Genomic DNA, 27,988 nt, shown 5'->3' with positions numbered 1-27,988 from the left:
ATGTGCACATCTGTAGACATGCATGTATGCACAGCACAGAAGCACATGTACACGCATAGACCTACATACACTCGTGCACATGCACGTGTGTGTGCACAGCAGCGCTGTGGCACATGCACACACAGACCTGCACACATATGGACACGTGTGAGCATTACAGCACCATTCATAAGCACATGCACATACATGAACCTGCACACAAACTTACATGCACATATGCACACGTGCGTGCATGTACAGCACTGGACAGAGGCATATGCATACGCATGGACCTGCACACACACCCCCCCTCATGTGCACACGTGTGTGTACGCACAGCACGACTCAGAGGCACATGCACACACATAGGGAGTGAGAGGAAGGCAGGAGAGTATTAGCTGCTGAACACACTCGAAGCTTACACGTCCTTCCCCTTTTCTTAGTTTAGTCGTTCCAAATAAGAAATCAAAGAAAAAAGTTACTGTTCTTTGACCTGATTCACAAGACTCTCGGAGGGCACTGTGAAAGTGTTTTAAGATACGAGCCATGAATGCAGAAATTACGCCCGTCCCTGAAAGGACGAGTCGATGAGCAAACCGCGGTCCCCTCACACAGCGGAACAGGGCGCAGGCTCGAAGAGGAAGGACGTTGTGCACCTGCTGTGGACGGACCTTGAGGACGTGGTGCGCAGTGACATGAGCCAGCAGCGGCAGGACGGCTCCCACCCCAGAAACGGGGTGGCCTCCCTGCCCGTGCCCCACCCCGCCTGTGGGCGCGCGTGCCGGGGGGCGGCGGGGCAGCGGCGCTCAGGAGGCAGCTCCCGCCCCGCGGCCCCGGGCTCCCGGGCTGCACGGAGCCCGCCGCACCTGGTCAAACTTCTCGGTCATCTTGTGCACCACGCTCTTGCCTTGGTTGCTCTGGTACAGCTCGGCCGTCACCACCCCTGCAGAAGAAAGGGGGACACGTGGCCCCAGCCGCCTTCTCCCGCGTGGTGACGCCTCGTCCTGTGAGAGAGGGGGCGAGGCCGCAGAACCCGCAGCTCCCACTGTCTGCACGGTGGGGCCTCGGTGAGGCATGCACAGGGTGCCCGTCGGCCGCCGCAGGGGCTTCTCGACAGGCTGGTGGGCCCCGCGGTGGCCGCAGCAGCTTCCAGAGGATGCCCTGGTTGTCCCCGGTGAGGATGACTGCTCGAGGTGTGACGCACGCACGGGCGAGGGGCGCACTCAGCGGCGGTGCGTACACTCACTGTGAGCGCCCATCACCAGGGCCCACTGCAGGCAGCCCCCCCCCCACACGTGGGCAGCGCCCTCTCGTTTCCCCGGCCCAGGAACCGCTGAGACGTCGTCCGTTGGTGGCTGGACGTGCCCGTTGTGGGCATTTCATGCACAAGGGGTCACAGCTGTGCGGTCCGGTGCCTGCACATCCCCCCGAGCACCATGTGTTCACAGTCCATGCACGTGGCAGCAGAGGTCAGCGCTTCCCCACTGCCTGTCGCTGAATAATCTTCACCCCTCGATCCCACGACCCAGAGATCATGACTTGAGCTGAAACCAAGTGTCAGATGCTTAACCAGTGTGCCACCCAGGTGCCCCTGCGTCCCTCTTCTTACAAGGACAAGGTCTCATGGGACCAGGGACACCCTAAGGACTATCTTCCTGCTTCCATCTGCAAAGATCTTACCTCCCAGTGAGGTCACATCCTGAGGTCCTGGGGTCAGGACGTGGGCACATCTTCCCTTGGGGAAGAATCCATCCTTTGCTCTGAGATGACAACGCTGCTCACAGAAGCAGCAAGCTCTCCCACATAAAGGAGCCTCCGGGCCACCCTGGCTCTTAAATCCGCACGTAGGCAGGACAGGCAGGCCCAGCGAACCCATGTTTGGGGACACCCACAAGTGCCCAGGAGCACAGCTCACCTTCGCAGCCACAGCACTGGACGAAGAAGCTGATGAGGTCCAGCAGGGCCAGCTCCCTGTCCTCCTTATACGACTGTACCCACTCCTCGACGGCCGTCTGCATGGGCAACAGCCACTGGTGAGCACGCGAGTGTGAGGAGGTGCATGTGACAGGCCAGCCGTGAGGACACGTGTGCGATCATGCATCAGATGGCCAGTGGTGAGCACCTGTGTCTGTGATGAGCAGTGTGTGATAGAGCAGTGTGAGCAGTGGTGCACACATGTGTGATGAAGGGCATGTGACGGGCCGACCGTGAGCACTTGTGTGTGTGTGTCTGTGTGTGATGAGCTGCATGTGATGGGCAGCAGTGGGCACTCATGTGTGTGTGTGTGTGTGTGTGTGAGATTAGATGTGTGAGCACTTGTCTATTTGTGATGAGCTGTGTGTAACGGAGCAGCTGTGAGCAGGTGTGGGCACACATGTGTGATGAAGGGCATGCATGGGCCAACCGTAAGCACTTGTGTGTGTGTGTCTGTGTGTGGGATAAGCTGCATGTGATGGGCAGCAGCGGGCACTTATGTGTGTATGAGATCACGTGCATATGGTGCACAGTGGTGAGCATGTGTATGTGCATGTCTGTCATGAGATATGTGTGTGACAGGCAGTGGGGGCACTTGTGTGTGAGGTCAAGTGTGTATGACAGACACGAGTGAGCACTTGTGTGTGTGTATAGGTGATGAGGTGCATGTGACAGCCAGCAGTGAGCACATGTGTGTGCTCATGTGTGTAAGATGAGGTGTGTGTATGACGGGCAGCAGTGAACACTTGTGTGTGCACGTGTATGTGATGAGGTGCATGCGACGGCATCAGTGAGCATGCGTGTATGTACATGTGTGTGATGAGGAGCATGAAAGCACACATATGTGTGAGATATCACGTGATGGGTAGTGGTGAGCATGTGTGTGTGAGGTCCCCTGTGTGCAACAGGCGGTGACGAACACGTGTGCATGTGTGTGTGAGATCAGGTGTGGGTGATGAGCAATGGTGAGCACGTGTGTGTCTGTGTGAGGGAGAGAGCAAGTGTGTGTGCTGGGCAGCACTGAGCACCTGTGGGTGTGCACATGTGTGTGGGATTAGGTGCATGTGATGGGCAGCTGTGAGCACGTGTGTGAGATCAGCTGTGTGTAGGATGGGAAGTGGTGACCACATGTGTGTGCACGTGAGTGTGAGATCAGGTGTGTGTGCCGGGCAGCACTGAGCATGCGTGTGTGCACGTGTGTGTGCCAGGCCACAGGGAACACGTGCAAAGGGCATACGTGACAGCCGGAGGGCAGGCTCACACGGGGCTGCGGCGCTGCTGCCTGCAGCGGGTACTGAGTCCGCAGACTCCCACCAGGCGCCCCGCCCGCACCCACGCCCGCACCCGCACCCCACTCCCACACCGGCTTGTGCACCCCGCTCCACACCCCACACCCGCTCCCCGCTCCCACACCCGCGGCCCACGCCCGCACCCGCTCCCGCATCCACTCCCACACCCTGCTCCTGCACCCCGCGCCGGCTCCCCGCACCCGCTCCCCGCGCCCGCATCCGCTCCCGCACCCGCATCCGCTCCCGCACCCGCGCCCCATGGCGGCGGCGGCACCTGCACGGAGCTCCTCCCCAGGGCGACCATCTCAAAGAGGGTCAGCTCGGTGGTGACGGCCACTCTCCTCTTGCGTGGCTTCCGCGGCGGCCGCCCTCGCCGGTGGTTGCCCTGCCCGCTGGCACTCAGGCCCCCGGAGGCCGCTCCCTGCGTCTGAAAGCCAAGGCGAGGACGTGTCGGGGCTGCACCCTGCGCCGGAGCCCCGTGTCCCCGGGAGCCCGAGGAGGCCCTGCTGAGGTCCTGGGGGACGAGGACCACGGTCCTGGGAGCTCCACGGTCACAATCAGGAGACAACAGCGACCCCGCGGCACGCCCTGGGGGGCCCGGCCACACCACGTCCTCACGGCCGGCCATCACATCAAACAAGTCCTGGCTCCGCGTGGCCTGTCTGCACCTGCCAGAGGCCACCCCTGCTCACCTGGGACCCCGGGCGGGGACCGCAGGATGGGCTGGGCCACGGGCACCTGCAGTGACGGTGGCCGAAGACACCCCAGCACCCCCCCGGCAGGGAGGGGACGCCCAGTTGGAGGACGGGGGAAGGGACACTGAGCCTGAGGACTGGGAGGGGACACCATGTATGAGGATGGGGAGGAGACACTGAGCCTGAGGGTGGGGAGGGGACGCCGGGTCTGAGGGCAGGGGAGGGGATACCATGTCTGAATGTCTGCGGATGGAGAGGGGACACTGAGCCTGAGGACAAGGAGGGGACGCCGTGTCTGAGCACTGGGAGGGGAAGCACCCTGGGAGCACCATGGGGCCCTGGGCTTGTGGTTCGGTGGGCAGGCAATGTAGGGACGAAAGCCTCCAGGGTCCAGGGTCCAGGGTGGGAGCCGCCCAGCGCCCGGCCTGCCGTGGAGAAGCACGTCGCCACCCCCACCCGGGCACCCCTCCCAGCAGTGCTCTGTGCCAGCTGGAGCTCCTCCTCCTGTCATCACCTCAAACAAGGTCACCATGGAGATGAACTGGCCAGCCTGGTTCCTGAGCCTCCTGCACGAGGGCCGCCCTCGCCGTCGGGGTCCACGCCCCCTGGCATCCCGGCCCCCCGAGGGTCCTTCCTGCACCTACAAGCAGAACGTGGGATGTGAAGAGTCAGGGAAGGCGGGGGACCGGACGCCGGCTTGACGACAGGACCCCTCACCACAGGAGTCAGGAAGCACAGGCACAAAGTAGCCGCTACAGCTGCCGGTTCCCAGCAGGGGCCCCCAGGCTAGGAGGGATGCCGCCCAAGTCACCCACTGCAGCTGCGGGACAGACACCTCGGTCAGAGTTCCAGACTGTCACCAGGCCCTCAGCTGACTGCTCATACACCAGCCTCCCCTGTGCCCGCGTCCCCATCTGCGTCCCCGGCCCAGCCTGACACAGCAAGTCCATGTGCTACAGCCACAGCCATGAACCAGCCATGTCCAGGGGACTGCAAACCATTCTGAACCCAGTGCTCAGGGCTGTCCCTCAGCGCCATGGGGTACCCATCACCCCACTGATCAGGGCCCAGGATGCAGATGGGGAGCTCAGGCGCATGACCACCAAGGTCGGGGGAGGTCAGTCTCCTGGGACAGGTGAGCCAGCTCTCCCTGTCCTTATGGGCGGGTGGGTGGGGCCCAGGGTCTGAGCCCACCACAGCCTCAGGGGGCACAGGGAGGGTGGCTCGGAATCCGGGGTCATGTTCACGTGCCGATGAAGAGGGTCACAGTAGAAGCTGCGGTCATGCGCAAAGACGGCAGACCCCGGCAGTCATGGAGACCGTGAGACTGGGGGGTCTTGGCAGAAACTGCGGCCACATAGGCAGACAGCAGCACTCAGGGGTCACTCAGGGTACTCCTGCCCCATAGCAGCCTGACCCTCCCTAGTGGGCTGCAGCTCCCGCGTGAGGACCACTACGGACGCAGTGAGAGCCACGGCCACACCTGCCCCGACCCGAGGCTGCCCCGCCTGCTACAATCTGACCCACCAAGGGCTCCCTGACACTGTGAGTCCCCGAGGGCCATCCTGCGGCACAGAGGGCCTGCTGGATAGGCGCACATACAGCACCCCACCCCTGCATCCCCACCCTGGGGGCCTCCATGACATCACCACATGGCACAGTCTTCATAACCGAGAACATGCAAGGTCTCCAGGGCTAGGCCAGGCTGGCTCACTGGCACGATGACCTCACCGCCACACACACCAGGTCCCGCCTCTAGGAACCGCACATTGACACGTGTGTACATGACAGTCCTTGCGTCAGGAACACGCTCTCAGGTGCCTTCAGGAAGATAAAATTACAAAGGTACATGCATCCCCAGAGACACTGCGGTGACGCACATGTGGTGTGATGCTCATGTGAGGAATTTATATCTTTGATCCCTACTTGTCTCATCAGTGTCTGAGAATTGGGTTAAAATCTGAAGCTATAAAAGGCATTTTCTGTAGTGTTACGTAGGATAGGGAAGAGGGAGCAGAGTAAATGTTTGAAGGTGGAGGAATGGCAAGCAAGTGGTATGTCCTGGGGATAACAAGGACCAAAAGCCAAACATTAGACTTTCTTATTTGAAATTATTACAGACTTGCAGAATATGTGCAAAAATCATACACAGGGCAGCCCAGGTTGCTCAGCGGTTTAGCGCTGCCTTCAATCCTAGAGACCCGGGATCAAGTCCCACATCGGGCTCCCTGCATGGCGCCTGCTTCTCCCTCTGCCTGTGTCTCTGCCTCTCTCTCTCTCTCTCTACGTGTGTGTCTGTCATGAATAAATAAATAAAACCTTAAAAAAAAACGATCTCTATTTTTAAAAATAAATAAATAAATAAAAATAAATTGCTCCATGTGGCCAGCAGCACTGCATGAGGGATGAATAAGCACTAGAAGCACAAGTCTCCTTGCCCATGGAAGACTGGATGGTTGTCCTATACCTGCATCTACACTGGGCCAGAAATGGGGCAAGGTTGACTGTTTCTATTCCACAAGGTACTGGAAGTCCTACCCCGTGGAACGAGGAGGGGAAGGAAATGAAAGGCATCAGACTCAGAAAGAAGGTATAAAATTATTCTGAGGCAATTTTGACATGATTGGCTATGTAGAAAAATCCCAAAGGACATAACAAACTCTCTCCTCAAATTCAAAAGTGAATTTAGCAAGGCCACAGGATACAAGGTCAGTATAATGAAATCAATCATATTTTGATAAACAAGCAATGAAAAATTGGACACCAAAAGTTTTAGAAAACAATACGTATTACGACAGCTCCTCAAAAACAAAATACTTAAGACATCAGCCTAACAAAATACGTGTAGGGTCTGTGTAGGAAAACTACAAGACTTTGATGAAAAAAAATCAAATAAGACCTTCAGAAACAGTGAGCTATACCATGTCCATGGAATGGAATGGGGACTGGGCCGCTCTACAACAGCTGGGGACGTCAATAAGCCACTCTCAATAGGGACAGAACGACCAGACAGAAGACAAGTGAGGACGAAAAGGACTTAAGAAACCAACTAGATCTAAGACACATAGACTGAGCCCTCCACCCAGCAACAGCCAGCACACACCTTCCACTCATGAGCACTCCGGACACTCCCCAGAACAGACCACTTCTTAGGCCGCAAATGAAGTCTTAATAGATTTCAAAAGACATAACATACGAAGCATGTTCTCTGACCACAATGAAAGAAGTCAGAAACCAGGAACAGAAGGAAACCTGGAAAATTCACAAATCTATGGAAATTAAAACACATACTACTGGGCAGCCCGGGTGGCTCAGTGGTTTAGCACCGCCTTCAGCTGAGGGCCTGATCCTGGAGACAGACCCAGGATCGAGTCTCACATCGGGGTCCCTGCATGGAGCCTGCTCCTTCTTCTATCTCTGTCTCTGCCCCCTCGCCCTCCATGTCCCTTATGAGTAAATAAGTAAAATCTTAAAATAAATAAAATAAAATAAAATAAAACACGTACTACCAAAGAATGAGTAGATCAGAGAAGATATCACAAGGGCAATTAGAAAATACTTAGAGACAAAGGGAAATGAAAACACAACATCACTAAAACTTCCAGGACACTGGGAAAGCAGTGCTAATGGGAAATTCATAGCTATAAATGCAGACACTGAAAACCAAGAAAGATCTCAGATAAACAAGGCAAGTAAGTTTACATGCTAAGGATCAAGAAAAAGGACAAAGTGAATCCAGAGCTTGCAGAAGGAAAGAACTAATAAAGAATTAGAAGTGACGGATGCCTGGGTGGCTCAGCAGTAGCGCCTGCCTTCGGCCCAGGGCATAATCCTGGAGACCCGGGATCGAGTCCCACGTAGGGCTCCCTGCGTGGAGGCTGCTTCTCCCTCTGCCTGTGTCTCTGCCTCTCTCTCTCTCTGTGTCTCTCATGAATAAATAAAATCTTTAAAAAAGAAATCTGAACACACCTATAACTAGTACGAGACTGAATCATTAACCAAAATCTGAGAGATCATGAACATGACGGCTTCACTGAAGAATTGTACAAACCTGCTTTGTTTTTTTTTAAGATTTTGATTTAAGATTTTTTAAGATTTCTCCCTCATGAACACTGATGTGGAAAACCTCAAAAATAATACCCACAAACAGAACTCAGCAGCACGGTAAAGGACGATACAGCCACGTGGGGCTTACTCCTGGAGTCGAAGCTTGGTTCAAAATACAAGAACTGATCAACTTAAGGTACCACACCAAAAGAATTAAGGAAACATGTCACATGATCAACTGCATTGATTCAGAAAAAGTATCTGACGAAACGCAGTACCCTTCTGGATAAACACAAACACACACACACACACACACCAAGAACCTCCTAAGAATAGACGGAAATAATCTCAGTGTAACCAAAGCCGTCTATGAAAAGCCCACAGTGAACACCATGGGGAACGTGGAGAGGCCCAAGGTCTTCCTCTAAGATGAGGAGCACGGCAAGAATGTTCATTTGTGCCACTTTATTTATTTATGTATTTATTTATTTATGAGATGGCTTTTTTTTAAAGATTTTATTTATTTATTCATGAGGGACACACACACACAGAGAGGCAGAGACACAGGCAGAGGGAGAAGCAGGCTCCATGCCGGGACCCCAACGCGGGACTCGATCCCAGGACCTGGGGATCATGCCCTGGGCTGAAGGCAGGCGCTAAACCACTGGGCCACCGGGGCTGCCCGTGCCACTTGTATTTAACACAGTAGTGGGAGTAGTGGCAGAGCAAGCAGGCCGGGCGAGAGAGAAAGAGAGAGAGGAAGGAAGAAGGAGGGAAGGCAGACAGACAGACGTCCAAACCGGAATGAGTCCAATTACGTTTGCAGATGATATGATGTCACGTGTAGAAACGCTCGTGATCCTAGACACACACACGTAACTGTGGAAACCAACACATGAATTCAGTCAAGTCGCAGGATACAAGGTCAACACACAAAAATCAGCTGCATTTCTACACACCGGTAACGAACAATCTGAAAAGGAATTAGAAGAGGACACAGACGACAGTATCTAAAAGAATAGAGCACTTATGGGATTCCTGGGTGGCTCAGCGGTTAGCGCCTGCCTTCAGCCCAGGGCGTGACCCTGGGGTCCCGGGGTCGAGTTCCCCGTCAGGCTCCCTGCTTGGAGCCTGCTTCTCCCTCTGCCTATGTCTCTGTCTCTCTCTGTCTCTGTGTCTCATGAATAAATAAATAAAATCCTAAAAAAAAAAAAAAAAAAAGAATAAAAGACCTAGGAATTAGCTTAACCATGACGGTGAAAGACTTGAATAATGGAAAGTACAAGACATCGCTGGAAGAAATTAAAGAAGATATAGATAAATGGAAAAGCATCCCATGTTCATAGACCAGAAGACTTCCGAGTATTAAAAAGTGAACACAACGCAACATGATCTAGAGAGTCAGCAAAATCCCAATCAAGACCTCAGCATAAATTCCCTAGATATTTGTGAGCTGGGTTTTTTCTTTTTCTTTTTCTTTTTCTTTTCTTTTCTTTTTTTTTTTTTGTGAGGTGGTGTAACATTTAAGTGGAAAGAAAGAGCAATGAGCACAGTGAAAACCATCTGCAAAAATCACTCACTTGGAGGATTCACACTATCTAATTTCAGACTTTAGTGTAAAAGTATACTAATCAACCCTGTGTGGAAAAAGACAGTCCCGTACATCAGTGGAATAGGACACAGTCCACAAGGAGAACCACAAATACGGTCAACTGGCTTTTTATAAAAGCGCAAAAGCAACTCAGTGAATAAAGGATAATCTGCTTAAGTATCGTGCTGCACAACTGGACACCCGTATGAAAACAGTGACCTCCGCCCACATCTTCCGGCTTACCCAAAAATCATCTCAAAATGGATTATGGACCTAAAAGCTTTATTTTATTATGCATTTTTTTAAGATTTATTTATGCATTAGCGACAGAGAGAGAGAGAGGCAGAGACAGGCAGAGGGAGAAGCAGGCTCCATGCAGGGAGCCGACATGGGACTCAATCCCGGGCCTCCAGGATCACGCCCCGGGCTGCAGGCGGCGCTAAACCGCTGAGCCACCTGGGCCGCCCTGGACCTAAAAGCTTTAAAACCATACAGCCTTCACAAGAAAAACAATGGAAGAAAAAATTTGTTATCTGGCGTTAAAGTCCTTAGACCCATCACCAGAAACGCAATCCATCAAAGGAATGATTGATAAACTATGCTCTATCAAAACTGAAAACGTTTCCACTGTAAGAGATACTGCGGACGGAAGGATGAGACAAGCCAGCGTCTGGGAGAAAATACTTGCAAAGCACAAACCTAACAAAGGAGGTTTCCTGATATTTTATTTTAAAGAACGCTCAAAACTCAACAAGGAATGAAACAGGTCAGTAAAAATGACCCGTGAAAGATTCCTGCAGAGTCTTCAGCAGAAAGCACACTCCGACGGGACGACGCACATGGGGAGGCGCTCGTGTTGGGTGCACACGGAATCCGCTCGGCCGCTGTGGGGGCCGCGAAGATCCCGCAAGCTGAGGGTGCTGGCGGGGACGGTCCTAGCTGCCGGCGTGTGCGCCCGAGCACGCTGCAAGGCAGTGCGGCGACTCTCGGCCGTGCAGAGCTCGTGCACCAACGCTGCGCCCCTGCGTTTACCCGAGACGCACAGGCCTGTGTCAGTGTGAAGCCCTGGGCACGGCCTCCTGGCAGCTCCGCGGTCACAAGCCGACCTACAGGCTCGGCCCACCCCAGGACACAGGCAGCGTGCCGGGGGCCCACGGGCTGGCAGCCTGGTCGCCACGAGGGCGGTGACCTCCCGAGGTGTCACCGTGCAGCCACATGCGGAACTACGTCGTCGTGCTGAGGACAGAAGCCCCACCAAACCCAAAGAGAAACGGAAAAGAACCGTGTAGTGCATGAGCCCGTGTAGACAAAGCCCAGGCAGCGCTCAGGGGGCACGGTCAGCGGGCACGCCCGTGACGAAGGCGGCAAGACCGAGCCCTACGAGACTGGGGGGATGGCGGAGTGCCACCGTCCCGATGGTGGTGATGGTCTCACGGTGTGGACCTAGTCACACCGCACGCTTTCAGCACGCATTGATTCCACATCAAGCATTTAGGGAAAAACATGCAATGAGCTTGAGTCTCCGTGGCAGGTACACGAGAGGACACGTCACGTCCGCGTGGAGGGGGCAGCAGGACCAAGGGACGGGGAGCCGAGAACAGCCCACGAAGCAGGCTCCGTGCCTATGAGTCGGGCAGGAGCGTCACCAGCGACTCCTCCTGGGGACACAGCTCCCGCCCCGTTCACCCCGACCCTCAGCACCCCTCACGGCCTGGGATTCCGCGCCCAACAGGGCCGCAGCCTAACCCACACGCCCGCCCGTGTGCCGCACATGGACGCAGCAGGTTCTCACTCGTTTGGAGACCACTGCTTGTCACCCTCCACATGGCAGCGCCCGTGCGACACCAAAATCATAGCCGGGCTGCTGTTTATTTTCATTCTGAAATCAGGAGCGATCAGAAAATAGCAATCTTGGGGCACCGGGGTGGCTCAGGGGTTGAGCGTCTGCTTTCAGCTCAGGGTGTGACCCTGGGGTCCCGGGATCGAGTCCCGCAGAGAGCCTGCTTGTCCCTCTGCCTGGGTGTCTGCCTCTCTCTCTGCATCTCTCAGGAATAAATAAATAAAATCTTAAAAAAAAAGAGAGAGAGAGAGAGAGAACAGCGATCTTACTGCGGTGCAGTCACAGCCTCAGGTGCTGGTAACGACCCAGTGTCCGCTGGGGGTTATCAGCCCCACTCGGAACAGCCACAGATGGGATTGCCGACTCCGCAGCCAGTGCTCACGCCAGCCGCACTCAGGATACATTCAGCCTTACTGTGTTGTTTTTCTCGTACATTTCTGCCCTTTTTTTTGTAGTAAGCTCCACGTGTAGCACGGGGCTCGAACTCACGACCCTGAGATCAAGAGCCAGCCCGCTCCACCAACGGAGCCTTAAAACTTTGTAAGACAATAGATATGATGTGAACGCGTTTCTCAATTAAGGTTTCGGGCATCTATCTGCGGGCGCAGACGAGCAGACACGCAGGTGCATACGTGCGCTCAGGTGTGTGGTACAAAGAGAGCAGAAGGGGGCGCCTGGCTGCTCCACGGGGACAGCACGCCACCCTTCATCTCACGGTTGTGAGTTCGAGCCCCACATCGGGTGTAGACATTACCTAAATAAAATAAAATAAAATAAAATAAAATAAAATAAAATAAAATAAAATAAAAATCCTGGACGAATGTTCACCAAAATCTTGGCAGTGACCGCTGTACGGTCGGATGACAAGGGACGGGTACTGCCTTCCGTGCTCCCGTGTGCACGCTGTCCGTGTAAACGCGGCCGCGCTCACGGCGCAGGAGCACTTACCAACACAGCGTCCCGGCCGCCGCCACCACAGACCGCCACCGCGTTCACCCTCTCTCGGCCAGACCTTCCACCAAAACACAAGAGAAGTCAGACGAGCGGCCTGGAGCCCCTGGCGCCACAGGCCGCCCCCCACGCCCCCCCGCGAGTCTGTCGGAGGCACACAGCGCGACTGCAAACACGGGGGTGCCAAGTAGCTCGTCTGCCACTCGCGTTCTGCAAATGGTTGTCGGCAGAGGGAATGAAGCAACAACGGCAGACAATGCCAAGGAATCGGGAGCGGCCGGCTTAGGAAGGCGTGAGCTCCAGGGGTCCCCGTACTGCGAAGGGAGGAGGGAGGGGTGAATCACACCCCCGCCTCTGCCTGCTGCTAAGTCACCCTGCGGGGTCTGGGGCGTCTGAGCCCAGGATATACCTCAGCCTCCCGTCCGCGCTGCGTCTCCCAAGCGCGGATAGCGGACAATCGAGAAAATGGAACACTTTCAGATGCAGCCCAGCGCTCGGAGCTGCCTCCCCGCCCGCGTGCACAGCGCATCTGCCCCGGGGCCCCGTCTTCCCCTCTTCCCCACGCCCCCCGCAGCCTCATCCCCATCGCTGCCCGTGGAGCACAAACAGGGGACCCTCGTGCGAGGGCTGCGTGGCCAGTGAGGTCCCCAGAGCGCTCTGCGTACGCGAGGCTGCCAGGATCCGGGGCTCACTCGGGGGAACCGTCTGCCCTCGGGAGCGGCCATGAGACACAAGGTCCACAGCAAAGCCCTAAAAAATGCGTTACCTCATTATGAAGCGTTAATCCTCGCGCGGCCCTCCCACGGCCACTGCTACAGGCCGCAGGGCAGGCCGGCTCGGGGCGCGGGCGGGATGCAGCCGGGATGTGGCCGGGATGCGGCCCGAGGCCCCCGAGAGGGCGCGAGCCGCGGGGAGCCAGCGCCCGGCCCGGCCCGGCCCGCACACGCTCGCTGGCGCTTCTCCCCCAGCCACACGCTCCCCTCTCCCGAGGAGGCAGGGCTTGCGCGCGGGGACCTGCCCGGACCTCACGCCAGGTGGCGTTGCAGGACCACAGCAGGCTCCCGAGCGCTCTCCGCTGGCCTGCCCTGCCCACGGGCCTCCCGCTTCCCAGAGCCAGCTCCTGGGGGACCCACGACCCGGTGGCATTTCCCCGGACTCCCTCATCCCTGCAGGCCTGGAGCCGTGCGACACAGCAGAGGGCTGGGGGACCTGCCCCGGCTGCAAGTTTTAATCCCGTCTCTGTTCCATCCACACGGGGATGGGGACGGCACCGGGAAGGACGGCCCGTCGGGGCTGAGTTTGCCCGTTTTCCGTGTGCCGAGGGACCGATGTCTCAGCTCAGTCCTGCTCAGCTTGCTCGCGTGACTTGGGGCCACGCGGACCACAGGCCTGCCCGGTGACACCATGTCCGGGGTGCCCTTACTGCCCGTACGTAGGAACGGAGGTGCCGCCCAGGCTACGGCCCCCGTGGTCCCCGGGTGTCTGCCCCGTGCTACGTGTCACAGTGCGGAGCTTTCACATCCTCTCTCTAAACAGCAGAAAGGCCGCGGCATCCTGCACACACTTAAAAGGGAACGTTTCCATTAAAACTGCTCCTCTGTGAAAACAAGAACCTCCTCGTGACAGCGGGCACCCACGTGACCCTTTCAACACCGCGCGCGTTTGGATCTTCCCTGGAGACTATAAAGAAGGGCCCGAACGGGAGGCGCGCTCCTTTGGAACAGCCCTGCTCTCTCTGCCTGGACCCAGCAGACTCTGCAATCATGCTGCACACCACTTACCTGCCACGTGTTGGTCCCCAAACGGGACCTGGGACCCCTAGGGTCACATGCAGGCCAGTACCAGCACAGACTTCTGAACCCCGCCCAGGCCGGAGTCGAACCCCAAGCCGCACTGGGGATGCCCCAAGTCACCATCCCACGCCCAAGGCAGAGTACAGGAATCATACCCCCATAGCAGTGATGGACTCAGACGTGCTAGGAAAAATGAGACTCCTAGGGACTGGCTCGGATCCCCGAGGCAGGGTGTGGGGCCCCCAAGGCAGGGTTCCAGACCCCCAGGGATGGGACAAGATTCCCACGGCAGGGTTCAGGCCTCCCGAGGCTCTGCTCATCTCCCCAAAGCGGGGTCTAGGGCCCCTGGGTCACAGTCCTGGCTATGGAACCCCTGCGGCCAGGTCAGAATCTCCAAGGCAGAGTTGCGGACCCCGATGGCTGGTTCAAAGCCCAGGGCCTGAACCTCTGAGGCCTGAACCCCCAGTGCCTCACCTGGATTACCAACATAGACTTCATGACCCCCCAGGCTAAATTCGGAATCTCTAAGCAGTCCCCACTCCTCAGCCAGGCTCCAGATCCTATCTCAGACTTCAGGACCCCCGGGGAATGGTTCAGATGTGAAGCCAGGGAAGTGTCTGGGACCCCCAGGGCAGCACTTGCACCCCTTAAGGCAAGGTGCCAGATCCCTGGGGGCTTTCAGACCTGCAAGGCAGGATGTGGGACCCCCCGCTCCATGCAGGGCAGCACTTGGATGGATGTCCAAGGCAGGATGTGGGACCCCTGGGGGAGGATATGAGGACTCCCCAGGGGACCTGCAATGGAGGATGTATGCACCCTAGGGCAGGATGGGGGACCCCCCCCCAGGGCAGCACTTTGATGGATGTCTAAGGCAGGATGGGATGTGGGACCCCTGGGGGAGGATATGAGAATCCCTTCCCCATGGGACCTGCAGTGCACCCTAGAGCAGGATGGGGGACCCCCCCCTCCACCAAGGGCAGCACTCGGATGCCCAAGGCAGGATGTGGGATCCCTGGGGGAGGATATGAGGACTCCCCAGAGGACCTGCAGTGCAGGAGGTACGCACCCTAGGGCAGGATGGGGGACCCCCCGCCAGCCAGGGCATCACTTGGATGGATGTCCCAGGCAGGATGTGACCACTGGGGCAGGATATGAAGACTCCCCAGGGGAGCTGCAGTGCAGGATGTACGCACCCTAGGGTAGGATGGGGTGACCCCCCCTCCACCCAGGGCAGCACTTGGATGCCCAAGGCAGGAGGTGGGATCCCTGGGGGAGGATATGAGGACCCCCAGGGGACCTGCAGTGCAGGAGGTACGCACCGTAGAGCAGGATGGGGGACCTCCCCTCTACCCAGGGCATCACTTGGACGGATGTCCACGGCAAGATGTGACCCCTGGGGCAGGATATGAGGACCCCCCAGGGGACCTGCAGTGCAGGAGGTACGCACCCTAGGGCAGGATGGGGGACCCCCCCCCAGCCAGGGCAGCACTTGGACGGATGTCCACGGCGGCAGGTGGGACCCCCTCCACCCAGGGCAGCACTCGCCCCCCGGAGGGCTCGGCGACCCCCGGGCGGGAAGGGGGCGAGGGGGACGCGTGCGGGGAGCCCCGGGCGGGCCGCACTACCTGGCGCGGGCGTCCGCCGAGAGTCGGCCCCGCGAGCCGAGCTCCGCCTGCCGGCGGCATCCCAAGCCCCGCCCGCCCGAGACCGCGCACCAATCAGGAGGCGGCGGGCACGTGACGCCCGGCGCCCAATGGGGAGTGCGGGGGAGCACGCCCCCGGAGCCCCGCCCCCGCCGCGCGAGCGACCGCGGGATGTGGGCCTTGCGGGCCGCCGTCCGCCCGGGGCCGGGGCTCTGCCGACTGGCTCGCGGCCGCCGGCTTCCGAGAGCCAAGCCGCTGCCGCCGCCGCCGCCGCCGCCCGCCTGCCCGGAGCGCGCGCTCGCCGCCTTCGGCCCCGGGGGCGTCAAGAGGCGAGGCGGTGAAGGCCGGGGCCGCCGGGACGATGATGGCCCGAGAAGCCGAGCGGGAGAGCAGGAGGAGGAGGAGGAGGACCCAGGTGACGCGGAGCAAGAAGAGGAGGAGGAAGCGCTCCTGAGGACGGAGCCTTTGCTGCCTCTGGGGACCCAGCGCGTGTGCCTGATCCACCCTGAGGTCAAGCGGGGACCCGAGAAGCCGAAGCTGACTCGAGGTGACCCGCTGCGGCGCAGGGGCGGGGGGAGGGCGAGGACGCAGGGACGCGGGGACGCCAGGATTCCGGGGGCGGGGCCGGGAGCAGGAGGCGGGGCTCCGAGGGCTGAGGGGGCGGGGCCGGGAGCAGGAGGCGGGGCTCCGAGGGCTGAGGGGGCGGGGCCGGGAGCAGGAGGCGGGGCTCCGAGGGCTGAGGGGGCGGGGCCGGGAGCAGGGGGCGGAGCTCCGACGGCTGGAGTGGGCGGTGGCCCTCTGGGGGCGGGGCCGGGAGCAGGAGGCGGGGCTCCGAGGGCCGAGGGGGCGGGGCCGGGAGCAGGAGGCGGGGCTCCGAGGGCTGAGGGGGCGGGGCTTCGAGGGCTGAGGGGGCGGGGCCGGGAGCAGGAGGCGGGGCTCCGAGGGCTGAGGAGGCGGGGCCGGGAGCAAGAGGCGGGGCTCCAAGGATCACCCTGAAAGCGTCCCCGCCATCCCCCCAAAGCTGCCCTGGGTCGGCTGGAAGCTGCCGACCCCCTGCCCCGGGACCCCCCCTCCCTGGGGCATATAAGTGCCGTGACCTTCCTGCTCCCCATCTGCACAGGAGGAATCTGACACAACTGTAGAGCCTGTGCACGGCCAGGGGGTGTGTGTGTCAGCGGGTCTGCGAGCCTGTGAGCGTGAGTGTGAGTGTGAGCGGGCATATACTCTCATCATGTCCCTGAACCCTAAGGGTCGCGCCACCGGTGTTACCGTGCTCACACGGTACAGCTACAGACCGGCGGCGGCCCGCCCTTGCCCTTGCCAGGCCCCGTCCCTGGGGCAGGGGCACCCTCCGCCCTCCCGTGACTCCCCTGACGCAGGCTTGGGGCGCCGCTGGCACAGGCAGGGAGCCGCCCCCTGGGCCGGGCGACAGGGGGTGGGGACCCCGCAGGGTGGTCCTGGATGCCCTGGGATGACCCAGCCCCACAGCGGGAGGATGCCGGAGGACGAGGTCCTCCGGACAGCATAGACGGCCCTCCAGGGACCTCGCCCCGGGGCTGGCTGCTGCTGGCTGCGGAGAGGGAGGCCGCGGAGAGCCCAGTCCCTGGCGGTGACACAGGCACGGGTGTGAGCCTCGCGTGAGGCCAGGGCACAACCACACTGGCTTTGGGCAGAACAGGGACCCCACAGGGTGGCGGTGCAGTTTATCCTGCCCCTCCCCCCCACATGCCCTCCCCCTCCTGTCCCTCATCCTCTTCCTCCACCTCTCCTCCCCTCCCCTCTCCTCCCTCCCCCTCTGCCTCTCCTCCCCTCCCCATCCTCCTCCCCCCTCCTCCCCCTTCCTGCTCCTCCCCTCCCTCTCCTTTCCCTTCACATCCCTTCCCCCTCCCCTCCTTCAATCCCCCGCCTCTCCCTCCTCCCCTCCTCCTCCCATCTCCTCCACGCCTTCCTGCTCCATAGAGACCTTCCCCGAACTCTGTGTAATTCTCGGTAACATAGAATTCACCATTTCATGGGCAGGTTCAGTAGCATTTAGTACGTCCACAGTGCTGGGCGGCCTCCACCGCTGCGCAGGTTACATTCGTCACCTGGGAAGGAGACCCCGTCCCGCTAATAGCGGCCACTCTCCGCAGCATGCCTGCCCAGCCCCTCACAGCCCTGAATGTGCTTTGCGTCTCTGTGAACTTGCTTCTTCTGCACGAGCTGTGGAAGTGTTTTGTTCCTTTTTTCTTTTGTTCTTTTTTTTTTTTTTTTTGCTCAAAGGCTTTGTTTTCATGCAGCTGCAGATTCGCAGAGGGTTCCCACATAGGTCGTGTCCCACTGCTCAGCATCGTGTGTCATCGGCATCCCCACCACACTGGGAGGTGTGTTCCAGTACAGGAACCTACATGAACATGCAGCCGTGCCCAGAGGCCGCGGCTTGGTCACCTTTCGCTCTGGGTGTTGGACGTTCTGTGGGTCTGGACAGGGTGCCATGCCGCTCGCCCACCATACGGGGTCACATAGGGTAGTTCCATGGCCACACCAGTCTGCACTCCACCCCACCCCCACCCCGGCAACGACAGCTCTCTACCATGTGCTTCATCTTGCTTTTTCCAGGATGTCGTAGTTAGACTCGTGCACCGCGCAGCCTTTGCAGACCAACTCGTGCATCCGAGGTTCCTGCGTGATTTTGTGGCTTGACAGCTGACTTGTTTAGTGCTGATGACACTGTCATCTGCGTGGGCCCTGGTTCCTTTATCCATCCACCTGCTGGGGACACATGGGTCCTTCCAAGCGGCTGTAAACATCTTTCTGCAGGTTGTGTGGGGACACATGCTTTCGGTTCACTTGGATGAACCCCAGGGAACGTGACCGCTGGACCCTACGAGCATATTTAGGTTTGGGTTGTTGTTGATGTGGTTTATGGTTTTATTTACCTCAGAGAGAGAGAGAGAGAGAGCAAGAGACAGAGCACAAGCGAGAAAGAGGGAGGAGCAGAGTCCCACTGAGCAGGGAGCCCGACGCGGGGCTGGACACCAGGGTCGTGACCTGAGCTGAAGGCAGACGCCTCACCTGCTGAGCCACCAGGCGCCCCACACCTGTGTTAAGTGTTGTAAGAAGCCTCCAAGGTGCTTTCCCAGCGGTGGCACCGCTCTGTGTTCCCGTGAGCAGCCACGGAGACGTCGTGGCTGCACGGCCCCACAGGTCTGCACGTGCTGCGTTAGGGCCCGGCTCACGGCCGCGTGCTGGGCTCTCATTCCAGTTTGCATTTGCTCCCCCGCTGAGCGTGTCTTCTTCCCAGCTTGGCGTGTCCGCAGGTCCTGTGGTGACATCTGTGACAGGTCTCCAGCCCCAATTTTTTTTTTTTTTTTTTTTTTTATGATAGTCTCACAGAGAGAGAGAGAGAGGCAGAGACACAGGCAGAGGGAGAAGCAGGCTCCATGCACCGGGAGCCCGATGTGGGATTCGGTCCCGGGTCTCCAGGATCGCGCCCTGGGCCAAAGGCAGGCGCCAAACCGCTGCGCCACCCAGGGATCCCTCCAGCCCCATTTTTAATCAAGTTCTTCTCTCTTACCGCCGAGCCTCCGGAGTTGTTCATACGTTGTGGAGACTGGTCGTTTCTCACATGTTTTTTACAAACGTCTCGCTCTGGTCTGTGGCCCGACTCTTCCTTCCAGGTGCAGACGTCTGTCATTGTCACTCGTCCTCGCATCCGCAGGCTTAGAGATTCTGGGCTCAGCCTTAGTGGCCCTCACTGAAGCCCATCAGAGGCAGTCTTCACTTCTGTTAGCGTGTTTCTGACCGCTAGCCGGCATCTGCCTTCCGTTCTCTCCTGGCCTGTGCGTCTGTCTGCTTACGCTGCCGTGTGTTCTTGTGTGCTTTTTTTTTTTTTTTTTTTTTTTTAAGATTTTATTTATTTTTTCATGAGAGAGAGAGAGAGGCAGAGGCAGAGGGAGAAGCAGGCTGCATGCAGGGAGCCCGATGTGGGACTCGATCCCGGGACCTCAGGATCATGCTCCCAACTGCTGAGCCACCCAGGCGTCCCGTCTTCTGTCACGGCCCTTAGCACGTCAGTCACAGTCGCTTCAGGTTCCCCAACTGATGAATCCACCAGCCCTGCCGCTGTCAGACTCTGGTTCTGATGCTGCTCTTTGTCTTCACGTTGCGCGTTTTCCTCGTGGCGAGCCCTGTGATTCCTGCCTGGTGGGCAGGCATGAGGCGCGGGCCGAGGAGCTGCCGTCCGTGGGCCTGCGGTGCTGTGCTGGTGACGTGCAGGCGGGGAAGCACTCGGTAGCCCCAGTCCCCAGTGCGCCCGTGCCTCTGAGCTGTGGACTGCAGCAGCGTTTCAGCGTTGGCTTCCCCACGGGGGCCTGAGGCCTGGAGTTGAGGGGTGCCACATGGCATTCTGAGCAGCCCCCAGGCGGCGGCCCGTGGCAGTAGCCCGAAGGCACTTGACCCCAGCAGGAGGTTATGGGAAGCTGTACCGTGATCCACGATGGAGCTGGGGAACCTGGGCCCCCGCGGAGGTCAGGGCAGACAGCACGGGTGTGGTGTGTCAGTGGGCCACGCGTGACGGTGAAGGAGGGACGTCCGGGTGGCCCTGCACACCTGACCTGAGCGGCCACGGGGTGGGGGTGAGAAGGACCAGCTCTGTCCATCAGCAGTCAAAGCTGAGGACACTGTGCCTCCTCTCAGCCCAGAGGATGGGGACCCCGTCCCCCCAGAGCAGAGCCTGGGGCCGCCCCTGGCCTCCAACCCCTGCCGCCCTCTCATGCACATCCCCACCCGGCCTGTTTCCTCCCTGTCCCTGAGCTCGGGGGATGACCACCCACCACCGGCGATGCTCCTAGAACCTGCCGCGGACCCCCTCCTGCGGGGCCGGCCTCGAGGACCCAAGTGTCATCCCATGTGCCCTGAGCGGTGCCTCTTCCTGTGCCACATTGGCACCAGGCCCCGGGGACGCCCACTCCTTCCCTCGGGGGCTCACTGCGGGGGAAGCAGCGGGTCCTGGGCCCTCAGGGGCTGCCATGCAGGACATGCCGTCTGCTGGGTCACAACAGTCCCTGGGGCCTCACTGAGCAGACGTCCCGTTACGTGCAAGCCCCAGGTCCCACGTAAGGAGGGGCCGTCCTTCCTGTTCCTGCCTGTCGTCCCTCCTGCTGGTCTGCGTGGAACAGCACAGCCGTGTGTGGGAACAGGCCTCCCTGGGGGCCTTCTGGGGCCCTCTGCACACTGCAGGAGCCCTCCCAGCCGAGGGACACGGGCCAGGGCGCGCTGGGCAGGGCTGGACGGGGCCCGGGCCGACCCCACAGGGACGCCCCCCTCACCCCGGCCCTGTGTGTCCCCACAGCCGAGTGGCAGGTGGCGGAGGCGGAAGCCCTCGTGCACACGCTGGACGGCTGGTCGGTGGTGGAGAGCATGGTGGTGCCCAGCAAATCGTCAGACGGGAAGCTCATCTTTGGCAAAGGGACCTTGGAGCATCTGACGGGTGGGTCCCTGTCCCCGTCCCTGTCCCTGTCCATCCCCTCCGTAGCTCCCTCCGTCTGCACAGAAGCAGCAGCAGTGGGCGCTCCATGTGGGCAGCCCCTCGAGGACTCGCGTCCGACATGGGAAAGCCACGTGTCCCTCTCAGAACCCACTCCATGCCCGTTGGTGCCGTCGGGACAGTTATGACTCGGGTGGGAACCGCCCCGCGGCCCCAGCCCTCCCTCCCTGCAGACACGGTGCTGCGAGGGACCCCGAGGGTCTGCAGCCCCAGCCGCCCTCCAGCACATGGCAGGAGCAGCGGGCCGCCCCGCAGACGTGCCACCCGTCCGTGTCACCCCAGCCCTCAGGCCCGTTCAGGCCCCTGAGGCTGCGCCACCTCCGTGCGTGCGCAGACCCACAGCCCTGAAGGCAGCCCCAGTCCTCCCCTCGACCCCTGTCCTGCACACCTGATTCCCCAGCACGCGCTCGGGGGTATGGGTGTCCCCTGAACACGGCCAGCAGAGCCCCGGGTCGGTTCCACGACAGAGTGCGTGGAGCAGGGGCGTCTGAGGCACCTGCTGTTCTCCTCAGAGAAAATCAGGGGGACTCCAGAGATCACGGCGGTCTTCCTGAACGTGGAGCGGCTGGCCGCGCCTACCAAGGTACTGCGGAGTCCCGTGGTCTCCCCCGGTGTGGGCGGACAGAGCCGGGCCAGCGTCCTGCGGGAACGGGACCGCCGGGCACACGGGATCCCACACGGCGTGCCGCCTGCCCCCGTCGCCGGGTTGCCCTGGCCTATGCTTTCACCTCCGTCTCCCTTTCCAGAAGGAACTGGAGGCTGCCTGGGGTGTGCAGGTGTGCGACCGGTTCACGGTGGTGCTTCACATCTTCCGCTGCAACGCGCAGACCAAGGAGGCACGGCTGCAGGTGGCGCTGGCGGAGCTGCCCCTGCTCAGGTAGGGGCCACCGCACCCCCGCTCCTCGCACTCGTGTCTTGGACGGTCACCTGGGACGCGGTGGACACAGAACACGGCCTGGCCCCGGCCTGTAGACCACGTGGCTCCCACGCTGTGCCCCTGCCAGAGCTCGGTGGCCCACTGTGGCCCCTCAAGGTGCCGAAGGCCCTGGCGGGAGGGAAGGCCACCCTGCCTTCTCGTCACCACCCTCACTTCCAGGTGTTGGCGCCTGCTGTGCTCTCCTAGGTGGGCACGCGTGTGTGCGGCCGCGTGCTGAGATGCCCCCTTGCCACGGCAGGTCCCGCCTGAAAACCAGCATGGCCCTCCCGGACAGACGAGGATGGGGCTCGCGCTACATCATGGGCTCAGGTAACGTGTGAGTCCCGTAGCACTGGGCACTCGGGACGGAGGCTGTCACGGCAGCCGTCCTCCCCTAGGAAGGGGACAATGTCGCTGGAAGACCACCGGGGGGCAGGGGCTGCATGTGGGCCTCGTGAGTGGTCACATCCGAACCAGCTGCGACATCTGGGTGCTTTTCAGCGGCAGCGGCTCCTCCTCTGTCTCCTACGAGGACCCCTGTCGTTGACGTAGGGCCACCTCGTGCAGGACGAGCTCATCTCAGAGCCTTGACCAGCTAGGGGCGCCCAGACCCTACTGTGAAATGAGGTCGCGTTCGCAGGTCCTGGGGTGAGGATGTCCGTGTCTCTCCCAGGGCCTGCTCCGGCGGCCGTGGGTATCACAGGGGCGCTCCTTCCCAGGCTCCCCCTCGCTCCCAGACCCAGGGGAGCCCCGCTGACTTCAGGGCACGAGGCTGCAGGTGCGGCAGCCCTCGCTGGGCAGAGCCACGGTGCAGGAGGGAAAGCGCTGGGGCTGCGGCTGTGTGCAGAGCAGGTCGGGGGCCCAGCGAGGTGATGCCCGAGTGCCTCCCGCACAGGGAGCCCAGTGGCGCATGGTGCTCTCCGTGCCTCCTGCCACCTGTGCTCACGGCCTCGCCACCTCCGTGTTTCTAGGGGAATCCTTCGTGCAGGTGCAGCAGCGCCTCCTGAAGGACCAGGAAATGAAGATCCGGAAGGCCCTGGAGAGGCTGAGGAACAAGAGGCGTCTTCTGGGGAGGCAGCGCCGGCGGCAGGAGTTCCCCGTCATCTCCGTGGTGGGGTACACCAACTGTGGTGAGCACGGCTCCAGGAGTGAGACGCCGGGCACCCCGCTGTCGGGCTGCCGTGTCGCGGGAGATCCCGCTGGCTAAGGCCGCGAGACCGGGGACTCGGGTCAGCACGTGCCGAGCAGAGGCGGCTGGCGTGGCTGTGTCCCAGGGTGTTCCAGCGCCCACGGCCCGCACCCTGCATGTCACTCGCGTGGTGCTCGGGTGCTGGATGGCGCACTGGACTGCCGCCTCTCGCCGCTGCTCTGTAGACTCAGAGATGAGAGGAAACGTGGTGTTTTGGAGCTCGTGTCTGGTAGACCTGTCCGGACGAACTATAAAGCAGTTCAGGTCGTGTCCAGTAAGACCCCGTGGTGCGTTCGGGGTTCAGGTTCCTGTGCGGGTCACTGTGATTGTGTGCGGGACGCCGAGCGGGGTTTCCTCCGTCCTTAAGCCCTGAGCTCACGGTCATGCTCCCGTAAAGGGAAAGCACGGCAGGCTTGCCCCTTCACGTCGTGGTACAGCTGCCATCCCGTGCTTCGCTGCTGGAAGCGGCAGTGTGCCCGCCTGTGCTCCAAACCCCACGTGAGGTCAGCAGCTCCCTGACCTGGGGGGGGAAGGTCCCCAGAACTGTCCCACCTGAAACAGGAAGCTGTGGGTACTCGTAGGATTTACAAGATCCTGTTTGCAAAGGTGTAGGTTCACGTGTGCTGGGGATGCAGAGTACTCTGCGTGGCTGTGTGGGGGGCGGGGCAGGTGTCAGGGAGGTGTCGGGGGTGGGTCTGGGGTGCATGGGGCAGGGGTGTCAGGGTGTGTCAGGCAGTGACTGGGGCCTTCGGCAGTGGCTGACAGAGGTCACACAGAGTAGGGGCCCCGCTTCCTCCACCATCACCCTGTCTACACGGACACCCACTCCCTCACCGTGTACCCACCCCCACTCCACCATCACCCTGTCTACACGGACATCCACCCCCTCGCCCTGTACCCGCCCCACTCCACCATCATCCCCATCCACACAGACACCCACCCCCTCACCCTGTACCCGCCCCACTCCACCATCACCTTCCCCTATGCAGATACTCACTACATCTTAGGCACAAAGCACCGGCCGCATCTATGTGGGCACCAGTCACCTATCACTCACATGCAAATATGAGCACCTGTCTACACTGTTGCCTTTGTTGGCACAGGTGCCCAACCCCCCCCCAGGTTCACACACATCAGCACCCTGTCTACACCATCACTCTGCTGTGTGTAGGCACTCGTACCCCAGAGCCTGGCCCTCTCGACCCGCGAGCACAACGGGCAGCACCATCCTCCTTTCGACCATACAGGGCATCCCAAGGGTCCTGCTGAGACCTAGGAGCTCAGAGACCTTACGGACCACGGGCACCCCCTCTGCAGAGGCACGTGGATTGGACGTGGCGCCGCCCACAGTGCAACAGTAGATAGTAGGACACACGGGAGGGGGCCTTTCAGGCAGCATGTCCTCTGGGGCCCACCTTCTAGGAAAAACCACGCTGATCAAGGCCCTGACAGGCGATGATGCGGTGCAGCCCCGGGATCAGCTGTTTGCGACGCTGGACATCACAGCCCATGCTGGGTGGCTGCCCTCCCGCGTGGCTGTCATCTACATGGACACCATCGGCTTTCTCTCCCAGCTGCCCCACAGCCTCATCGAGTCCTTCTCCGCCACCCTGGAAGACGTGGCTCATTCGGTGAGTGTGCGATGCTCTTACCTAAAAGACCTGCGTGATCTGGGGCTGGTCCCCTCGCACATGACACAACATGGAGACTGGATTCCCTGATTCCAACAGGACGCAGGGACTAACTAGTCTCCTCACACCTGATACAACGTGGGGGCTCGATCCCCTCACATGACACGACCCTGGGGACTGGATTCCCTCACCACACTGCACCCCGGGGACCGATCCCCTTACATACCACCTCCTCACGAAGCTAGTGCCTAACCCACCCTGAGCATGAGCCCTTCCTAGTGACCTCTTCCAAGACTAATTCCAGAAGGAGGTGGAGCCGCTGTGCAGGGAGTGGGTGACTGCGCCTCCACCCTTCGGTCAGCCTGTGCGCACAGGTTTGCAGCGATGTCATTCAAGGGCCCATTTTCTTTGGGCTTCCACCGAGCCCCAGACCTAGCGTCAACACCAGGGAAAACCAGACAGACTCCAACTGGAGGGCGTCCCACAAAATTCCCACCAGTGAGACGTTTAAAACCCGGCACAAAGCATTCTTTAACATCTGAAATAACTCAGAATCTGAAAGTTTCACGGAAGGTTGAAAGGCCCCTGAAGAATGAGGCCCCCGCGGGGGGAGGTGGGGCTGGACCGGAGCAGGCAGGGATCTAGCAGGCCCCTGTGGTGCGGGAGCTGTGAGGGATGCCAGGGCCCAGGCCGGGCGCAGGGGAGCAGCCTGGCCAGGGCAGGGCCCATGCAAGGGCCGCGGGTGGGCCGCCCACCAGCTCTGGTCTCGGGGAGCTCCGGCCCCGGGTGCCACCCACCTCACAGGGCCGGGACCCCATGGGAAGCAGCCCACTCCCACCCGGGCCTGCAGTGGCCATCAGAGCCCCTGTCCGAGGCAGGTCCTCCCGCGTGGGGTGCCATCCCTGTGTCCACCATGTGGCTCCCCTGCCCCCCAGGACCTGATCGTCCACGTGAGAGACATGAGCCACCCGGAGACAGAGCTGCAGAAAGCCAGCGTCCTGTCCACGCTGCGTGGCCTGCGCCTGCCTGCCGCCCTCCTGGACTCCGTGCTGGAAGTTCATAACAAGGTGGACCTGGTGCCCGGGTGAGTGCAGCCTGGCGCACCCGCTGCCCACGACCCTGGAGCCCCTGCCCACTGCCCGTGGCCCCGCCCCAGCTGGTGACAGTGGGCTGCTCTCCTCGGGCACTGGAGGCATCCCTCTGCTTTCGGGAACGGGGGGGTCAGGGTGCCCTCTGCCACCCACGGGCCGGGAAGGGCCTCAGAGCTGCACACCCCGGGGGGCGCGTTGTGAGCCCCTCGCTGCCGCGTCCTGGTGATCTGCTCTATGCACTCTCCTGGCACCCACTGGGGCAGTCACACTTGGGGCCCCGGGGGCGGGGGACCCTGGGCGCTCCTCACTCCGTCTTCCCGAGGCTGAGCAGGCACTGCTGGGGGGCTACTCCCGCAGGTACCGCCCGGCGGGCCCACAGGCCGTCGCCGTGTCCGCCCTCCTGGGGCAGGGGCTCCCGGAGCTGAAAGCGCGGCTGGAGGACGCCGTTCTGAGGGCCACGGGGAGACAGGTCCTCACCCTCCGGGTCCAGCTGGCGGGCGCGCAGCTGAGGTGCGTGGGGCCGCCCAGCAGGCGGGACAGTGGCCGTGCAGTGGGTGCGGGTGCGGGGAAGGCAGTGGAGCCGCAAAGCCCCGTGAGCAGAGGAGCCCTGGTGGCTGTGGGGTTGTGGGGTTGCCTGCCGCGCACGTGGGTTAGTGACTCCTATGTGGGCGCCCCCGGGCTGTGGGCGGGACCCGCCAGTGAGGACGTGGTCACTTGCGGGCTCAGGAACACAGCCCGTGGGGTCCCTACTGAGCGCCCCTTCCCCGCTTCGTCAGCTGGCTGCACCAGGAGGCCACGGTGCAGGACGTAGACGTGATCCCCGAGGCCGGGGTGGCCGACGTCACGGTGGTCATCAGCAGCTCAGCCTACTGGCAGATTCCGAAAGCTCTTCCCCGAGTGAGCGGACACCGCCTCTGGGCCTCTGGGCTGCCGGGTGGGAGGCTGGCGGCCGCGGCTGGAAGTCGAAGGTCAGGTCGCAGGGGGCTCCGCAGCTCTGGTCCCCGGGGGTCCTGCATCGTGGATCCTGCATCATGACAGCTGACTTCCCCTCCCCTGGCTTTGGCTACAAGGAACAGGCTCCGCTGTGTCTGCACCGGCATTTCTGGTTCTCCCGCCCGCGGGCCGCCACGTCCTCCCGGTGTTGGAGCTTCCATCGGCTGTTTCACACTCGCAGCCGCCAGCCCTCGCTGTGCCCCACAGTGTCTGCGACTCCTGACCGTCTCGCGGCGACCCACGGGCCTCCCTGCTCCGGTGGCGGAGGAAACACGGTTTGTCACTGAGTCGGCATGAAACCAGCAGCAACCTGCTTGCGGGCAGGCCACTCAGAGTGGCCCATGGGAGGGACAGACGCGGCCCAGGCCCACAGACCTGGGCTGTCGTCACCCAAGGTCCCAGGACATACCCAGGGGTGCAGAACTGGCCATGCCAGCCCTTCTGCTTTAATTTTGCTTTGTTTGTAAAGACTATTTGAGAGACGGAGGGCGTGGGAGTGACAGAGGGAGCGACAGAGGGACAAACGGAGGGGCTGAGGGGGAAGCAGCCCCCCGCTGAGCAGGGCGCCCAACGATGTGGGACTTGATACCAGGACCCCGGGATCCTGACCCGAGGTGAAGGCACACGCTTCATGAAGGGAGCCCCCCGGGCGCCCCTGTCCTCATTCAGGCACCCCCAGTCCTGCTTTCTGAAACATTCGTTGGCACCTCAGGGAGCCCACTAGACCCACGCGGTTGCCCGTTTTCTAGAGGAAATGCCGACGTGAGGGGTCCCTTGCAGCCATGGATAACGTCCCACGTCATTTTCCCCCTTCAATTTGTGCTCATCCTTCCAGTGTG

The 27,988-nt window shown here is 60.7% G+C and overlaps 2 protein-coding genes across 3 annotated transcripts in view; one reads left to right on the top strand and one right to left on the bottom strand.

The window, feature by feature from the left end:
* The window catches only part of LOC112651909 (cohesin subunit SA-2-like), a 45,235-nt gene extending 31,933 nt beyond the window's left edge, over positions 1-13,302 (bottom strand). The window contains exons 1-6 of one of the 2 annotated variants that reach the window (XR_007409321.1): positions 13,133-13,302; positions 12,364-12,427; positions 4,452-4,577; positions 3,517-3,669; positions 1,895-1,991; positions 846-922 (exon numbers count right to left, since the gene is read on the bottom strand). Coding sequence is in view for 1 of the 2 variants with exons in the window: in XM_025435261.3 (XP_025291046.3) it covers positions 846-922; positions 1,895-1,991; positions 3,517-3,669; positions 4,452-4,577; positions 12,364-12,427; positions 13,133-13,137 (522 nt within the window). In the remaining variant the exon portion in view is untranslated. The remainder of the gene's footprint in view (positions 1-845; positions 923-1,894; positions 1,992-3,516; positions 3,670-4,451; positions 4,578-12,363; positions 12,428-13,132) is intronic. The other variant, XM_025435261.3, reaches the window with a different exon arrangement.
* A 2,643-nt stretch (positions 13,303-15,945) lies between these two features.
* GTPBP6 (GTP binding protein 6 (putative)) lies at positions 15,946-27,124 on the top strand. Its single transcript, XM_025420267.3, is given in 11 exon segments — positions 15,946-16,349; positions 21,135-21,272; positions 21,842-21,912; positions 22,076-22,206; positions 22,505-22,575; positions 23,217-23,375; positions 24,857-25,065; positions 26,001-26,149; positions 26,514-26,666; positions 26,933-27,026; positions 27,028-27,124. Coding segments are annotated over 11 exon segments (1,581 nt in total). The 5' UTR covers positions 15,946-15,973; the 3' UTR covers positions 27,058-27,124.
* The last annotated feature ends 864 nt before the right edge of the window (positions 27,125-27,988 follow it).

The sequence above is a fragment of the Canis lupus genome, chromosome X, assembly GCF_003254725.2.
Source record: "Canis lupus dingo isolate Sandy chromosome X, ASM325472v2, whole genome shotgun sequence".
NCBI classification, from domain to species: Eukaryota; Metazoa; Chordata; class Mammalia; order Carnivora; family Canidae; genus Canis; species Canis lupus.
This window is presented reverse-complemented; position numbering and strand designations above follow the sequence as displayed.